General features: G+C 54.7%; 1 protein-coding gene across 2 annotated transcripts; it reads left to right on the top strand.

The window, feature by feature from the left end:
* Positions 1-221: 221 nt before the first annotated feature.
* B3GNT7 (UDP-GlcNAc:betaGal beta-1,3-N-acetylglucosaminyltransferase 7) lies at positions 222-5,384 on the top strand. Of its 2 annotated transcripts, none has more exons than XM_041764984.1 (2): positions 222-286; positions 2,904-5,384. In XM_041764984.1, the coding sequence occupies exons 1-2, from the start codon at positions 276-278 to the stop codon at positions 4,096-4,098; spliced, it is 1,206 nt and encodes a 401-aa protein (XP_041620918.1). In that variant the 5' UTR covers positions 222-275; the 3' UTR covers positions 4,099-5,384. The 2 variants fall into 2 exon arrangements, with proteins under 2 accessions (XP_041620918.1, XP_041620917.1); XM_041764983.1 differs by lacking the exon at positions 222-286 and adding an exon at positions 980-2,255.
* Positions 5,385-17,874: the final 12,490 nt, after the last annotated feature.

The raw sequence follows: 17,874 nt of genomic DNA, 5'->3' as shown, positions 1-17,874 counted from the left end.
TCGGCCTCGGGGTCCGCCTCCGCGAAATGGGCGGGCGGCGCGGGCGGCGGCGGGGCCGAAGGGGTTAACGCACCTGGGCCGCCGCCGCCCCTCCCGGCCCCTCCTCCGGCCGCGGGGAAGAGGAAAGTGGCGGCGGGGGCGCGGCCCGGCCTTCGCTCCGGCCCGGCCTTCGCTCCCGCCCGCCCCGTCCGCGTCCCCGCCCGCCGTCCCCGAGCCGCGGCGCCCAGAGCTGCGACCCGCGCGCCCCGCTCCGCCGCCGCCCGGCCCGGGCCGCCATGTCTCTGTGGTGAGTGGGGCCGGCGGGTGCCCCAGGGCGCGGGGCGCGCGGGGGCGGGCGGGGGCGGGATGCGAGCAGGATGCGCGCTGGGTGCCCGGGGGCTGGGTGCCGGGGCTGGGGCTGGGTGCCGGGGCTGGGTGCTGGGGCTGGGTGCGGGCTGGGGCTGGGTGCCGGGGCTGGGCGCCGGGGCTGGGGCTGGGTGCTGGGTGCCGGGGCTGGGCGCCGGGGCTGGGGCTGGTGCCGGGGCTGGGTGCCGGGGCTGGGTGCCGGGGCTGGGTGCTGGGGCTGGGGCTGGGTGCCGGGGCTGGGTGCCGGGGCTGGGGCTGGGTGCCGGGGCTGGGTGCCGGGGCTGGGTGCTGGGGCTGGGTGCCCGGGGGCTGGGTGCCGGGGCTGGGTGCCGGGGCTGGGTGCCGGGGCTGGGTGCTGGGGCTGGGTGCCGGGGCTGGGCGCCGGGGCTGGGGCTGGGTGCCGGGGCTGGGTGCCGGGGCTGGGTGCTGGGCGCCCGGGCTGCGTGCTGGGGCTGGGTGCCGGGCTCGGTGCTGGGGCTGGGTGCCGGGGCTGGGTGCCGGGGCTGGGGCTGGGTGCTGGGTGCCGGGGCTGGGCGCCGGGGCTGGGGCTGGGTGCTGGGTGCCGGGGCTGGGTGCCGGGGCTGGGGTGCCCGGGGCTGGGTGCCGGGGCTGGGTGCTGGGGCTGGGGCTGGGTGCTGGGTGCCGGGGCTGGGCGCCGGGGCTGGGTGCCGGGGCTGGGGTGCCCGGAACTGGAGTGCCCGGGGCTGGGGCGCCCAGGGGGTGGCCTCAGTTTCCGGGGATGGACGGGCTCGGCGGCGGCGGGATGCCTGGCAGGGTGCGGCGCCCCGAGCAGCTGGTCGGGCAGGACCGCAGGGGCCCTGGGCCCAGGCTGCCAGGCACCCTGACCCCACCCCGGGACCTCGGGCTCTGGGGACTCCAGGGCTCTCCGGGAGACTGGGTCCCGTCACCCATTCCGAGGGCCTCTTGCGTGCAGGGCAACACCCATCCTCTACCCCCACCCCCGAGGGGCTCTCCTCCTTCCCGGGGAGCTCGAGCCCCCACCTCTCCCCCTCTCCCCTCTCCTTCCTCCCCTGCGGGACTTTTGGCCTACAAGTGTTGTGGGACGATGCAAGTGGACCGGCCTGGGGCCCCCACCCCACCCCACCCCAACGCATCCCCCTCCCCTGGGGTGACCCCCACGGAACTTCCTCCAGGACCCACCTGTCGAGCTGGGAGGGGAAGGGGTGCTTCGTTGAATCCCCTAGGGCAGGAGACCCTGATCTGGAACATTCTGCTGTTCCCTCGGGAGGGTCAACTCTCGAGTCACCCCCCCCCCCACACACACACACACTCCAGCACCTGGGCTGACCCAGTCTTCCTCTGACCCTATACACAGGAAACCCTGGGACCCCCATGGGAAAATGTGCTTCGGGGGGCTCAACATCCACTTGCCCTGGGTGCCTGAACCTTCAACCAGCCAGTCTTGAGGGCCACCCCGGGGCTTCTCCAGGGTCCCCAGGGTCCCAGTGGGGTACACTTCCCCCCCAGTGGGGTCCCAGTGGGGTTTCTTCCATTCCTCCTGACCCTGCAGCTCGCTCCTGAGGTCCGGGCTGGCTCTCTCTTGGCCCGGCCCTGTGAGGCCACACTTCTAGCTGCGTGTTCCCCCAAGAGCCCTCGGCCCCTGTGTCTCCTCAAGAGAGACCAGGGCAGGAGGCCTGGCCACCTCCAGAGGGTGAGCTAAGGAGAGAGGGTCCTGGGACAGACACATGTACACACCCGGCCCCAGGCCTGCGAACACCTCCTGCAAAAGGCTTTAATTTCCGCTTCATAAATGGGTGTGTTAGAGACTCTCTGGCAAGGAGGGTCCCTGGGAATGGATAGAGGGCAGCGGTCATGCTAGGAGATCCCTGCCCCCTTCTCCGGCCTCCACCAGCCATGTGGACAGTTTTGCATTGGGTCAGATGGATGAGGTAGGAGGGGAAGGGACAGGCTTCTTCAGGTCCCACGTTAGAGCCTCTCCCCAATATCCCCCACAGGCGATTGAGCCCCCAGGCTGTAGAGCAAGTGCTATCTCTGCCCCCCACAACAGTTCACCCCAGTGGTTCCCCAGGTTTGCACAGGGAAATGAAAGCAAATGGGGTGGCTTGCTGGGGGGTTGGGAAACCAGCAGAAATCTCCACCAGAGGTCGTCCTTATAGACTCTTGGCATTCCCCCTGACTGCATACCCACTGCAAGTGGGCGCTCCGATACCTCGTTATCCTCATTGAGGGGGAAAAAGAAATCACAGTTTGGAGACGTTAAGTGGGACCCACTTAGAGAGTCATTGTGCTTGTAAGTGGCAGAGTCAAGATTTAAACCCCGGCAGCCTGACTGCAGTGCTTGTCCTTGAACTTTGTGCCGCGTGGGTCCCCTGGTCCTGGAAGAGAGAGGTGAGGGTCGGAGAGGAAGCAGGACCCAGCTCTAACCACTCGGGGCGGGGAGGCCCGGGACTTGTGTCCGTGCCCAGGCCCCACTCGCCCATCTGGGGCCGGGGCTCAGAACAAGGCGACTTCGAGAATCACGGACGACTCATCCTTTCCTCCCCCCTCTCTACCACCCTCCATCCCTTCGCCCCCAGGAAGAAAACCGTCTACAAGAGCGTGTGCCTGTCTCTGGCCCTGCTTGTGGCCGTAACAGTATTCCAGCGTAGCCTGACCCCCAACCAGTTCCTGCAAGAGCCCCCGCCACCCACTCCAGAGCCACAAAAGGCCCAGAAATCAAGTGGACACCTGGTGAACCCCAACAGCTTCTGGAAGAACCCGAAGGATGTGGTTGCCCCCACGCCCGCGGCCCCGCAAGGGCCCCAGACTTGGGACGTCAGCACCACTAACTGCTCAGCCAACGTCAACCTGACCCACCAGCCCTGGTTCCAAGGCCTGGAGCCCCACTTCCGGCAGTTCCTGACCTACCGTCACTGCCGGTACTTCCCCATGCTGCTGAACCACCCCGAGAAGTGCGGCGGCCACGTCCACCTGCTGGTGGTGGTCAAGTCGATCATCACGCAGCACGACCGCCGCGAGGCCATCCGCCAGACCTGGGGCCGCGAGCAGGAGTCGGTGAGCGGCGGCCGCGGCGCCATCCGCACCCTCTTCCTGCTGGGCACGGCCTCCAAGCAGGAGGAGCGGACCCACTACCAGCAGCTGCTGGCCTACGAGGACCGTCTCTACGGCGACATCCTGCAGTGGGACTTTCTCGACAGCTTCTTCAACCTGACCCTCAAGGAGATCCACTTCCTCAAGTGGTTTGACATCTACTGCCCCAACGTGCAGTTCATCTTCAAGGGCGACGACGACGTCTTCGTCAACCCCACCAACCTGCTGGAGTTCCTGGCTGACTGGCAGCCGCGGGAAGACCTGTTCGTGGGCGACGTCCTGCAGCACGCCCGGCCCATCCGCAAGAAGGACAACAAGTACTACATCCCGGGGGTCCTGTACAGCAAGGCCAGCTACCCCCCGTATGCGGGCGGCGGCGGCTTCCTCATGGCCGGCGGCCTGGCCCGGCGCCTGCACCACGCCTGCGACACCCTGGAGCTGTACCCCATCGACGACGTCTTCCTGGGCATGTGCCTGGAGGTGCTGGGTGTGCAGCCCACGGCCCACGAGGGCTTCAAGACTTTCGGCATTTCCCGCAACCGCAACAGCCGCATGAACAAGGAGCCGTGCTTCTTCCGCTCCATGCTCGTCGTGCACAAGCTGCTGCCCGCCGAGCTGCTGGCCATGTGGGGGCTGGTGCACGGCAACCTCACCTGCTCCCGCAAGCTGCAGCTGCTCTGACCCCGGCCAGGCCGCCCGAGAGGCTAGGGCACGTGTCCTTGAGCCCCGGGAGTCAGGGGGCTGGAACGGCAATGCCAGGACATGGACCGTGGTCCCCCCGCGCAGGGAGGTGGAGGGGGTTCGAGCTTTCCGTGCCCCGGGCTGTGATGGGGCGCAGTTAGCCGGAAGGGGGCCTCCCGGTGTGCACATCCCCCAGGAAGTGGAGCTGAGGCCCAGGAACGTTTGCAACTGCCCTGACTGCTGAAGGTCGTCTTGGGAGCGGGGCCGTTGGCCACTGGTAGCCCTCCTAACCTGGGTTCCCTGCTTGGCTCCCGGTGACCTGGGGGGAGGCCCTGGTGGTCTCTGAAGGAACTCTGTACTCAGGTACCCGGCTTAGGCCTGGCCCTGGATGGGTCCGTGGCGGCCCTCTTGTCTTCACAGACAAGATTCTCCTTCCCCCATGAAATGCCTCAGTCTCCCCCCACGGGCCCAGGCAGCCCTTTCAGGAGAAGCTCAACCCTGTGCGGGCTCACAGGCCCCCACCCCCCGCAGCCCATGCCCCTGGGTCTCCAGGAGATGGAACCTCAGAAGGCCCTCAGCACCATCCTCACCCCCACACCTGCCTAGAGTTGCTGCTCAGTCTCTGCAACCAGGTGGCTTCCCTCCTGGCTGTGTCCCTACAATGCTCCATCCACCCCTGTCTGGAAGCGCGGCTGGCCGCCCTGACTACCTCAGCAATCCTCAGAACCTCTGGATGGGCTGCACCCCCTCCCCATCCCACTCCCCCGACACAGGGCCAGAGAGCAGTGCTCAGCCCCACGCAGTCATGGTGCTGCCCGACCCGCCGAGGGCCCTCACGCAGCCCCACCGAGGCCTGGCTCCCCCGCCAGAAACCAGCCGGTTTGGCCCTGGAGATGGACATTCCTCTATTACTGTGAAGTTTTTATTTATGGAGGGAGGGAGTGCCAGGCCTCGGGAGATTGGTGGTATTCTCCGTTCCCTACCCTCATTCCAGCAAGAGACCTCCTCCCTCGGCCACTCACCCCCCTCCCGGGACACCCCCTTGCCTGTCACGGCCCCCTCTGGAACCCTGTCCTACCCGCCTGCCCGCTTCTCCAGGGCCTGAGCAGACCAGCATTTGCCCCGGTGAAGGGATGAAGTGAACCTTGTGTGCCACCTCACCCGGGCTCAGGCGTCCTTGGGGATGGGTGCAGAAGGATGCCACCTCATATCCAGGTGGAGTCACCCGGGAAAAGATAGAGGGACCAACTCTGTTTTCTCAATAAAAGGGGGCTGTTTTTTTCTGGTGTGGAACTTCCTGTCACCATGTCCATCAGAGAGAGTCTGGGGCCAGGGTTGCCAGATTTCTGAAGACACTGCTTGTTCCTTGCTCTTGGCTGGTGGGTGCACAACTTCAAGGGGATGCGGGTGCCAGGATCAAAGCAGAGGCCACAAGGGCCGGAGTCCAGACAGCTGCCCCCCAGAAGAGGCGGTATGGGGGAGAAATGTGCCCACTAATGGTGCGTTCCTGTGGGGCCTGCCTGATGTTACAGTGGGTAGGGTCGGGCGGTGTGAAGGGTTCTGGGGGGGGGGGTCCCTGATGTCCCTCCAGTCATCCTGGAAGCATTGATAGGGTTGACAAGAAGCCCTGAAACAGTGGCTTGGGGGGGCAGCCTTGGGGGCCCGGGGGATGTAGTGCACGGGGAACCTCGGCCTAAGTGGCTGACCTCAGGGTGGGGAGAACAGCTGTCGAGCCCCAGAAGGGTCACGGGGCCATATAGTGAGCAAGCCAGCTGCTCCCCCTGCGCCCAGCTCGAGGCATCACGGAGTAGGTCAGAGGCCCCCACATGTCCACCCTGGGCCTCTCCTCCGGGGAAGTGAAAGGAATGGCTGGGTCCTCATATAATGCAACATCTGAGAGGGCACAAGGGGGCACGAGACTGCATGGGTGTCCCTCGTGGCCCCGGCTGCCCGGGTCCAAGCCCTCAGAAGGAAAAGGAACCTTGCTGCTCTTCCCCCTCAGCACGGATTGCCCCGTGTCTCCCTCTCTGTGCACCAGCTGCGGGCTTTGAAGGGCCCAGTGCAAAACGAGAACGCAGGGCCCCTGGGTTTAGAAAGTTAAGAATTTCAGGACTGCCCCCACAGAGAATTCAGCCAAGCACACGGTCCTCTGAGCACAGGTCACAGACCCAAGCTGTCAGCCCTGTTTGTTCCTCTCACGCTGGGAAGCCAGAGACTCCAGAAAGCAGAGTAGGGCAGTGGGGCCTCCCGTCTAACCAGAAGAAAAGAGGGCCTCCCTGGTGGGGGGCGGGAGACAGGGGGTGCGAGGGCAGGTGAGAGAAGGGACTGCCTCCCCGTGAGGGAGGCAGGCAAGGCCTGTTCAGCCTTCTGGGTTTCAGGAATGTGTTCAGGCTTGATCCTGAGAGAGCCAAGAGGCAAGGAGCAGAGGACCTGGGTGTGCAGCCCCTTCCTCTGGGTTCACTGGTGTCTCCAGCTGGGCCCCGCGCGCTGGGAGCTCTCAGTGGAGACTGCACATTCCTGGCATGGGAACTTCCTCCTCCGTGGGCCCCATGGATGGCCCGATCCCATTTCAGAGCTCAGGGGCCCCAGCCTGGGCTGCCAGAGCCGGCATTCACACTGCAGCGAAAAAGGAGGAAGGTCGGCAAGCCCGCCAGAGGGGAACAGTGTAACAGGCCCCCCAGCACAGGGTGGGGAGCAGTCTCCAGCCCTGGGCCTGACGCTCCACTTGTGTCTTAAAGGAGGAGTGGCATCCCTGTGGTAGAAGGGGAAGGAAGGTCAGCCCAGGGTGGGAGCATGTGCAACAGCCCAGAAGCGCCAAACAGCGGGGCATGGGGGAGCAGCCAGGTCCCTGGTGTGGACAGGACTGGAGCTGGGAGGGACCGGGGGTGTCCTGGTAAAGAAACTCGCCTGGCTAAGGGTGAGGATGCTTTCTGCCGGCACTGAGGACTGCGCACGGCTTCCAGAGCCAGGAACAAGCAAGATCAGATGGGAACCCTAGCAACATGTCCTTGACCCCAGACCCCCTTGTGGGCCACGTGGGGAGGCAGCCAGTCCCAGGCTCCAGGAACATCAGGCTGGAAACATGAAACATGGCCCCAAGGCCTGTCCCTGGCTCCTCTGTCCCCTCAGCAGGAACAGGACTTCACCAAAGAAGGGGCTGGTGACTGGGAAAATTGCTGAGACCCTGCCCGCCCTCAGCCAGCTTCGAGAAGAACGGCCCAGCTGACCAGCCCTCCGCCAGCTCCTGGCCTGGCTCTGGCCCTTCTGCTCAGCCGGCCCTGGTTTCCTCCATCCGCCTGGGAGTGTGACCTGGCTGCCTCCAAGGAGTGTTGACCTTGGCCCTTCCAAGGTCTGTTACTGACCATTTTGGGAAACAGACACAAAGGCCTTTAAGTCTGACTGTCTTGCTTCCCGCTAACGGTGACGGCAATGACCATTTTATGGAGCCTCTTCAGTCTGCCTGACGTTTCACATGTATGTCACTCACGGCACAAGCACAGATATTTTTTCATGTTTCTCATTGGGTGATGGAGTCTGAGTCCCTCCTGTACCCTTACTGGCAGAAGATTGAAGTGGAATATGACATTCCAAAATATGCCTCTTTCGCATAAGAATTATCTTGAGCTGATTATTTTTAAGGAACAGCAGACACAGGAGAAGCTCTGAAACCTGAGTTAGAGGTTACCCTTGTGTAAGGGACATTCAAAGCTGTAAAAGAAATCTCCATTTGGGGTCTCCCTCTCTCTACCAAGAAGAGGAAGATAGCTCTAAGTCACAAGGAGCATCAGTGCAGAAGGCAGGGCCTTACACTTGTTTGCTCTGCTTTTCCTGGTGACCTCCCATAAGTCACTACCACCCCCGCATCACACACACACACACACAGGCAACTCGCTCCAACATCCTCCTTTAATCTTTCTTTCCTTTTTTTAGATTTTATTTATTCATGAGACACACAGAGAGAGGCAGAGACACAGGCAGAGGGAGAAGCAGCCTCCCTGCAGGGAGCCCGATGCGGGACTCGATTCCGGGTCCTGAGCCAAAGGCAGGCGCTCAACCACTGAGCCACCCAGGCGCCCTCTTTCTTTAATCTTCCACTGAAGATGGTATTTAGGGCCGTGGCTCTGACCATTTCGTAGAGTGTCACTCCGTGGTCCTGGGGATCTCCCATGCACACAGGAGGTACACATGCCAGTAAACTTCTGTTTGTTTTCTGTCTTTTATCCCAGGGGGATCTCAGAAAAATTATTTTTTTCTCCCCCTTTTGGAGCCCACTCACTCCCAGGTTGTCCAGAACTTCAAGGACCTCCTGAGTCCAAAGGCCAAATGTCCAGCGAGTCTGGAAAGTTGGAGCCGGCCTCTGCCACTGGTGCCTGTCCCTCAACGCGGTGGCGCTGTGGAACGGGAGCCTGCAGGGTCAGGCCCCCGTGTAGACGCTGCCTTCCTTGCACGAGCTGTGGGGGGACCCCGGGCTGCACACGCTTACCGCCCCCCATCACCAGTGCAGCCATCCTTCCCCAAAGAGTGGTAGCAAGTTGGGTGCTGAGTCCTGTGGCTCCCAGTCACGTACACGGTCTGCTCTCAGGCTCTCTGTCCCGGGCAGGCAAACTTCCAGGCCTCTCCTGACAGAAGTGTTTGTCCTCGCCCTGATCCTGGGGAGCAGGCTGCAGAGATGGGTCTCAAAGCCTTTCCTCCTACAAAGGCTCTGAGCTTCCAGTACAACCCCATGACGCTTCCCCTCATCCCTGGCCGCCAGCTCTGCCTTGCCCGGAGGCTTGAGAAGGGGGAGCCATGGGCACCCACTGGGCCTCGTTTCCATAACTATAGGAGACCACTCAAAGAGCCCTAGCCTGAACAAAGAAAGCCTGTTCCCCAGTGACTTGCTCTGTCCACTTAGGCTGAGAAGGAGTGGGCAGGGAAGCTTCTGGAACCCCATTATACCAGCATCATGTGAAGAAACAGGTTCCCAGGGAAAGGTTCTCACAGCTACTGTGTGACAGGGTGCGCCTGGAACTTTTTTGGTCTGTGCTCCTTAACTCCTCAACCTACTGTCTCCCAAGACCTTCAATCCCTCCTTTTTCCCTTAGTAGTCACCTCCAGGTATATTTGTGGATTTTTTATTTTTCTCCAAAGCCCAAAGAGTAGAAAAATGTTATATCCAAGGAGTGATTTGAAATCGGATATTTTTGGTGTCGGGGGGTAGGGGGGGAGCACAGCAGTATTAGCACCGTGAGGGGAAAAAAACATTTTTTTTTTTCCAGATAGTTAACTTCAAATATTGTGAAGAAAAACGTGTTTCAAAACTACACTAAGCTTTAAAGCACAACCCCCAAGCTGTGCGCTCCTAGCCCAGGTCATGGTCCTTGAGCTATTCTGTACCTTTTTGTAAATTGCAGGTACTGGTGGCTCCTGGAAGCAGGCGTCCCCCAGAGCTTCCATTGACTCCTCTCTCTCCCCCCGTGTGGAAAAACCAGTTTGGCCTCCGTTTGCAATTCAATTCCTTCACTCCAGATAATTTTGTGCTTTTTAACCTCTCCTGGGAACCGGCTGTAGCATCTGCTTGCCCTCAGGTGAATAAAATAAATCTTTATACCTCAAGGTCACTCTTCTATCTGTACGAATTATAAATGTACCTCTTTATGAGAATTCTTTTAACAATTGCTTTTATATTAAAACGAACACAGGGGATGGGGGGGGGGGCTCAGCGGTTTAGCATCCGCCTTTGGCCCAGGGCGTGATCCTGGAGTCCCAGGGTCGAGTCTCACGTCGGGCTCCCTGCGTGGAGCCTGCTTCTGCCTCCCTCTCTCTCTCCGTGTCTCTCATGAATAAATAAATAAAATCTTAAAAAAAAAAAAAAAAAAAGAAAGAACACATATTATGGAGCGGAATGCAACTTTTGCATGTACTTCTAATACAAAACTTGCATCTTGGACCACATTTCACCCCTTCCAGGTGAGCCGGGCCCGGAGCTCAGCCCCGCAGCTGGTGTGCAAAGCCCCCCAGGGAGCGTTGACAGGTGCTCGCGCCCGGGCCCCAACCCAGGCGGGCCCCTCGCGAAGCTCGGGAGCCTGAAGCTCGGGAGCGGCCGCGAGTCCTGGGGTTTCAAACCGCGGCCCCGGCGACTGGGACGGGCGCCAAGGCGGGGACCTGGGGCGCCAAGGCGGGGACTGACCCTGCAGCGCAGCAGGTGACCTATTAGGAACCTCCCCGGGCTTTGTTTTAATCCGCTGCGGCCCAATCTCACAGGAATGCCCGGAATTCTCGCCGCCGCCCCGAGGCTCTGCAGCTGCCCCCCGGGGGCTCGTAATCGCGGGGCCGAAAGGAGGTGCTGGAGGGCGCGGGGCTCCGAGGGCGGCCACCCACAGGCCATCCCGGAACCGCCGCGGGCTCTAGTGGGGACGGTCACAGGTCGCCGTCGGGCAGGCAGGGCGCGGAGAGCTGGGCGGTGATGGGGGTGCAACGCGGCGAACCCCGGTTTCCCGCGGGGCGCACCTGCCGGCGGCGGCCGGCTCCGCAGCGGCGGGGACCCGGCTCCTGCGCGATCGCGGGAGAGGGCGGGGAGCGCCCCCTACTGACCACGTGGGGTATCGTGACCACGGGAGGGGAGGGAGGCTCTGAGCTGGGTTGTTTTTTTTAAAGCTTTCTTTTCTGTTTATTGGTTTGTTTATCTCTGTATCGACATTTGTATCCTATTTTTTAATTTTATTTATTTATTCATGAGAGGCAGAGAGAGAGAGAGAGGCAGATACACAGGCAAAGGGAGAAGCAGGTTCCACGCAGGGAGCCCGACGTGGGACTCGATCCTGGGTCTCTAAGATCACACCCCGGGCTGCAGGCGGCGCTAAACCGCTGTGCCACCGGGGCTGCCCCCTGAGCTGGTTTTTTTTTTTTTTTTTTTTTTTTTTTTTCTGAGCTGGTTTTGTGGAAATCTGTGACTTGCATTAGCTGAACCCCAACTCCCCCCGCAGTTACCTAAGGGCATGTGAGCCTCACAGATGCTAGAAAGCTCCTCAGCAAACTGTTTAACAGGAATTGTTTCCTGGTAGTGGGATTCCCTAGGCTTTATTCTTTTCTCTTGGCTTATCTGTATAAGGCTTTTTTTTTTTTTTTTTTTTTTTTTTAAGATTTATTTATTTATTCTAGAGAGAGAAAGAGCGAGCAGGGGTAGGGGCACTCACTCACTCAAATAAATAAAATCTAAAAAATAATAAAAATAACTGAGCTAACATTTCAACTCAGAATTTCAGGGAAAGAACTTTAAAATAGACTAAAGCAAAGCCAGAAGAAGGAAATCATAAAGGCATAGTAAAAATGAAAGTTAAAATTGGTGAATATGAAAGCAGTAGAATTGATAAAGAAATTCAAAAGTAGGGCAGCCTGGGGGGCTCAGTGGTTTAGCACTGCCTTCAGCCCAGGGCCTGATCCTGGAGACCTGGGATGGAGTCCCACATCGGGCTCCCTGCATGGGGCCTGCTTCTCCCGCTGCCTGTGTCTCTGCCTCTCTCTCTCTCTCTGTGTCTCTCGTGAATAAATAAATAAAATCTTTAAAAAGAAAAGAAACCCCAAAGTAGATTTTTTTTTACAATTTTATTTTTAAGTAATCTCTACACCAAACATGGGGCTTGAACTCACAACCCCGAGATCAAGAGTCACTTGCTCCACCAACTGAGCCAGGCAGGTGTCCCCAAAAGTAGATTCTTTTTTTTTTTTTTTTAATTTATTTATTCAGAGAGAGAGAGGAAGGAGAGGGGGGCAGAGGCACAGGCAGAGGGAGAAGCAGGCTCCATGCTGGGAGCCCGAAGTGGGACTCGATCCAGGGTCTCCAGGATCACGCCCTAGGCTGAAGGCGGCGCTAAACCGCTGTGCCACCGGGGCTGCCCCAAAAATAGATTCTTAAACAAAAAAAGAAAGCATTAGGGGCACCTGAATGGCTTAGTCAATTAAGCGGCTGCCTTTGGCTCAGGTCATGATCCTAGGGTCTTGAGATCAACCCCAGCATCTGGCTCCCTGCTCTCTCTCCCTCTGCTCCTCCCCACTATTACTCTCCCTCTCTTTCAAATAAATACATAAAATCTTAACAAAAAAAGAAAAAAGAAAAGAAAGCATTAGATCTATGTCAAATTTTTTAAAAAGGAGAGAAAAGACAAATATAATTAGCAAGTTGAGGTATTAATGCAGATTATAATGTAAGATTATAAGAATTACAATTCCCATATGAATATGTGAATAGATTTTTAAATCTTATTGAAAAGTATGGTTCAAATTAAGAAAGATTCAAAAAAAGAAAATCCTTATGTTCCCATAAGTGAGGAAGAATTTGAAAGTATTATCAAAGAATCATCTTCCCAAAGTCTCTGGAGATCCTTTGGGCAGTTAAGATCTTTCAGCCTCCAAAGAAACAACTCACTGCAATCAATATAAGCTGTTGCTGATGTGAACAAGAAAGACAAACTCTCCAGCTCCTTGTATGAAATAAATATAAACTGGGCGCCCAACCCAGCAGAGAGAGCACCCCGCATGGCCCAGGACTCCTGCAGGCTGCACACAGCCAGAACCCCCTCCCAGCTCCAGGCCTTGAGCAACCAGGTACTTGCTCGCCCATATGTCCCTAAATCCCACTGATCAATAGTCCCCTTTGTCCAGGGCAGACCCAGCCTTCACCCTATCTCCAGGACCCACAAGGAGCTTGTGTTCTGGGTAATTCTCACCAAAGCTGGGGTTTTGTTGTGTTGTGTTTTTTTAAGATTTTATTTAGGGGCACCTGGGTGGCTCATTTGGTTAAGCATCTGCCATGATCCCAGAGTCCCAGGATGGAGATCTCTTAAATCAGGCTGCCTATGCAGCAGGGAGTCTGCCTCTCTCTCAGCCCTCCTCTTGCTTGTGCGCTCTCTTTTTTCTCACTCTCTCTCTCTCTCAAATAAATAAGTGAAATATTAAAAAAAAAAAAAGATTCTATTTATTTGAGAGAGAGGGAGCATGAGCAGAGAAGGGGGCAGCAATGGGCAAAGGGAGAGGGAGAAGCAGACTCCCCGCTGAGCGGAGAGCCTCACAAGAGGCTCTGTCCCAGGACTCTGGGATCCCGCCCTGAGCTGAAGGCAGCCACCCAACTGACTGAGCCACCCAAGTGCCCCCAAGGCTGGGTTTTGTTTGCTGCCTCCCTCATCACTCTTACTGACTTAGACACAGCTTAATTATTCACCCGCCTGTGCCCACACTGCCCCTGAGTGCCTCTGACTCTCTAGCAACCCATGGGCATTACTGCTCAGCTGTGGACCGGAAGACCCCCTTCGGGACCTTTTGCAAGCTAGGGCTGCCTCTGTTAGTTCTCTGCTAGAGAGATTGGACTAGACAGTGTCCATCCTTCCCCTTAGGGAGACTGTTGCTGCTCCCCCCACCTCTCTCTCCACTCCGCAGCTTTCTCACCAGCACCTCCATATCTGCACCTAACTGAGACACATCTCCCCTTCTCATATCTTGTTCTCTTACCAGGGGAGTGGGTCCCACAGTAAGATCGCTCAAGTCCCTGGGGGAATATGTTTCATTCCGTTTTGCCCCAAAGATTTCCCCTATTCTGGTTGCAGTCACTGGTAACTGACAGAAACTCAACTCCCAACTAGATCAAGAGAAAAAGAACTTTTACTGGATGTAACAAATCTCTGGGCCTTGAGGCATGGCTGGGTCCAGATGCTTCAATGATTGTCTTTCACCTGTTAGCTTTTCTTTTCTCTGAGTTGATTTGATTCTCTAGCAGGCAGCAACAGACTTAGGAGATATTTTTCCAAAAGGAGGGAAAAAAAAGAAAAAAGTCAGCAGAAGGAGGTAGGGGTCTCCAAAAAAGAAAGAGGAGATACAGCTTTCATGACACAAGAGAAGTCATTTTAGATTCCCTGAGGTGTCAGAATTGCAAGAAATGCAAAAACCTAAAATAAATGAATGAATGAATGAATAAATAAAATCTAAAAAATAATAAAAATAACTGAGCTAACATTTCAACTCAGAATTTCAGGGAAAGAACTTTAAAATAGACTAAAGCAAAGCCAGAAGAAGGAAATCATAAAGCATAGTAAAAATGAAAGTTAAAATGGTGAATATGAAAGCAGTAGAATTGATAAAGAAATTCAAAAGTAGGGCAGCCTGGGGGCTCAGTGGTTTAGCACTGCCTTCAGCCCAGGGCCTGATCCTGGAGACCTGGGATGGAGTCCCACATCGGGCTCCCTGCATGGGGCCTGCTTCTCCCTCTGCCTGTGTCTCTGCCTTTCTCTGTGTGTGTCTCTCATGAATAAATAAATAAAATCTAAAAAATAATAAAAATAACTGAGCTAACATTTCAACTCAGAATTTCAGGGAAAGAACTTTAAAATAGACTAAAGCAAAGCCAGAAGAAGGAAATCATAAGGAGGCATAGTAAAAATGAAAGTTAAAATGGTGAATATGAAAGCAGTAGAATTGATAAAGAAATTCAAAAGTAGGGCAGCCTGGGGGCTCAGTGGTTTAGCACTGCCTTCAGCCCAGGGCCTGATCCTGGAGACCTGGGATGGAGTCCCACATCGGGCTCCCTGCATGGGGCCTGCTTCTCCCTCTGCCTGTGTCTCTGCCTTTCTCTGTGTGTGTCTCTCATGAATAAATAAATAAAATCTAAAAAATAATAAAAATAACTGAGCTAACATTTCAACTCAGAATTTCAGGGAAAGAACTTTAAAATAGACTAAAGCAAAGCCAGAAGAAGGAAATCATAAAGCATAGTAAAAATGAAAGTTAAAATGGTGAATATGAAAGCAGTAGAATTGATAAAGAAATTCAAAAGTAGGGCAGCCTGGGGGGCTCAGTGGTTTAGCACTGCCTTCAGCCCAGGGCCTGATCCTGGAGACCTGGGATGGAGTCCCACATCGGGCTCCCTGCATGGGGCCTGCTTCTCCCTCTGCCTGTGTCTCTGCCTCTCTCTCTCTCTCAAATAAATAAAATCTAAAAAATAATAAAAATAACTGAGCTAACATTTCAACTCAGAATTTCAGGGAAAGAACTTTAAAATAGACTAAAGCAAAGCCAGAAGAAGGAAATCATAAAGCATAGTAAAAATGAAAGTTAAAATTGGTTGAATATGAAAGCAGTAGAATTGATAAAGAAATTCAAAAGTAGGGCAGCCTGGGGGGCTCAGTGGTTTAGCACTGCCTTCAGCCCAGGGCCTGATCCTGGAGACCTGGGATGGAGTCCCACATCGGGCTCCCTGCATGGGGCCTGCTTCTCCCTCTGCCTGTGTCTCTGCCTTTCTCTGTGTGTGTCTCTCATGAATAAATAAATAAAATCTAAAAAATAATAAAAATAACTGAGCTAACATTTCAACTCAGAATTTCAGGGAAAGAACTTTAAAATAGACTAAAGCAAAGCCAGAAGAGACCAGGACAAGCTCCATGCAGCAGCCTGATGCAGGACTCGATCCAAGGACCCCGGGATCACACCCTGAGCCAAAGGCAGACACTCAACCACTGAGCCACTGAGGCATCCCGGCAATACAGTTTAGTAGCACATTAAAAATATAGCTCAGGGATCCCTGGGTGGCTCAGCGGTTTAGCGCCTGCCTTCTGCCCAGGGCCTGATCCTGGAGACCCAGAGTTGAGTCCCACGTCGGGCTCCCTGCATGGAGCCTGCTTCTCCCTCTGCCTGTGTCTCTGCCTTTCTCTGTGTGTGTCTCTCATGAATAAATAAATAAAATCTTTAAAAATATATATATAGTTCAGTGGGCAAAGGGTTTGAATAGATATTTCTCCAAAAAAGATAAACAAAATAAGCACATGAAAAAATATCTAACATCGCTAGTCATTATGGAAATGCAAATTAAAACCACAATGAGATATCACTTAGGTATCTCATTAAGATGGCTATTATCCATCAGGATGGCTATTAAAAAAAAAAGAAGGGGGGATTCCTGGGTGGCTCAGTCAGTTGGGTGTCTGCCTTTGGCTCAGGTCATGATCCTAGGGTTCCGCATCAGGCTCCCTGTTCAGTGGGGAGTCTGCTTGTCCATCTCCCTCTGCCTGCAGCTCCCCTTCTCATGCTCTCCCCCACCCCTGTCAAATAAATAAATAAAATATTTTTTTAAAAAAGATTCTCCCTCTAAAGAGAAAGGAAGAAAGGAAGGAAGGAAAGAAGGAAGGAAGGAAAAAAAGAGAGGGGTAAGGGGTGCCTGGCTGGCTCAATTGGTAGAACGTCCAACTCTTCTTGATCTCAGGGTCGTGAATTCAAGCCCCACATTGGGCGTGGGGCCTACTTTTTTAAAAAAGGAAAATAATAAGTGTTGATAAGGATGTGGAGCAATTGGAACTCTCATCCATTGGTGGGAAGGTAAAACGATGTAGCTACTATGGAAAACAGTCTGGTGGTTTCTCAGAAACCATTTTTTTAAAAGATTTTATTTATTTATTCATGAGAGACAGAAAGAGAAAGAGCCAGAGACACAGGCAGAGGGAGAAGCAGGCTTTCCGCAGGAGCCCGATGGGGGACTTGATCCCAGACCCCGGGATCACGCCCTGAGTCAAAGGCAGACGTCCAACCGCTGAGCCACCCAGGCATCCTTCTCAGAAACCATTTGATCCAACAATTTTTTTTTTAATTTTTTAAAATTTATTTATGATAGTCACACACACACACACACACAGAGAGAGAGAGAGAGAGAGAGAGAGAGAGGCATAGGCAGAGGGAGAAGCAGGCTCCATGCATTGGGAGCCCGACATGGGATTCGATCCCGGGTCTCCAGGATCGTGCCCTGGGCCAAAGGCAGGCGCTAAACCGCTGCGCCACCCAGGGTTCCCTGATCCAACAATTTTAATTCTAGATATATACCCAAGAGAACTGAGAGCAGGGACTCAAACAGATATTTATACATGAGTGTTCATGAAGAATTATTCATAATAACCAAAAGGTGGAAGCAGCCCAAATGTCCATCAGTACATGAACTGATAAACAAAGTGTCATCTATCCATACAGTCAAATAAAGGAATGGAATTGTTATAACACGGTACACACGGTACACACTGCAACATGGATGAACCTTGAAAATATTATGCCAAGTGAAAGAAAACAGACATGAACAAATATTGTATGATTCCAATTATATGAGGTACCTAGAGTAGCCAAATTCATAGAGACAGAGTAGAGCAGAGGTTACCATGGGGGTGAGGAGAGGAGGGAGAGAGTGTTTAATGGGCACAGAATTTATATCAGGAATGATGAAAAATGGATGGTGGTGATGGTCACACAATATTGTAAATGCATTTAGTGCCACCAGACCGTACATTTTAAAAAAGAAAAAACGACACATTTGGTGAAATGCATATTTTACCACAATAATAGATAGATGAGAGATAAATAGGTGACAGACAGCTTATCGGTTGTTTTTTTTTTAAGATTTTATTTATTCATGAGAGAGACAGAGAGAGAGGCAGAGACACAGGCAGAGAGAGAAGCAGGCTCCATTCAGGGAGCCCGAGACTCCAGGATCACTCCCTGAACAAAAGGCAGGTGCTCAACCACTGAGCCACTCAGGTGTCCCTAGATTGTCAATTTTTAAAAGAAATAATTCTCAGTATTGACAATAGTGTAGTGAAATGGGCGCCATTATACAGTGCTGGTGGAAATTCATATGTGAACAATATTTTCTGAGGGTCAATTTGAAAAAATATATTGAGAGTTTCTTTTGAAATTAAACATAGCCTTGGTGGCTCAGCAGTTGAGTGTCTGCCTTGGCTCAGGTAGTGATCCCAGGGTCTTGGGATCGAGTCCTGC

Source organism: Vulpes lagopus, chromosome 8, assembly GCF_018345385.1.
Source record: "Vulpes lagopus strain Blue_001 chromosome 8, ASM1834538v1, whole genome shotgun sequence".
Taxonomy (NCBI): domain Eukaryota; kingdom Metazoa; phylum Chordata; class Mammalia; order Carnivora; family Canidae; genus Vulpes; species Vulpes lagopus.
This window is presented reverse-complemented; position numbering and strand designations above follow the sequence as displayed.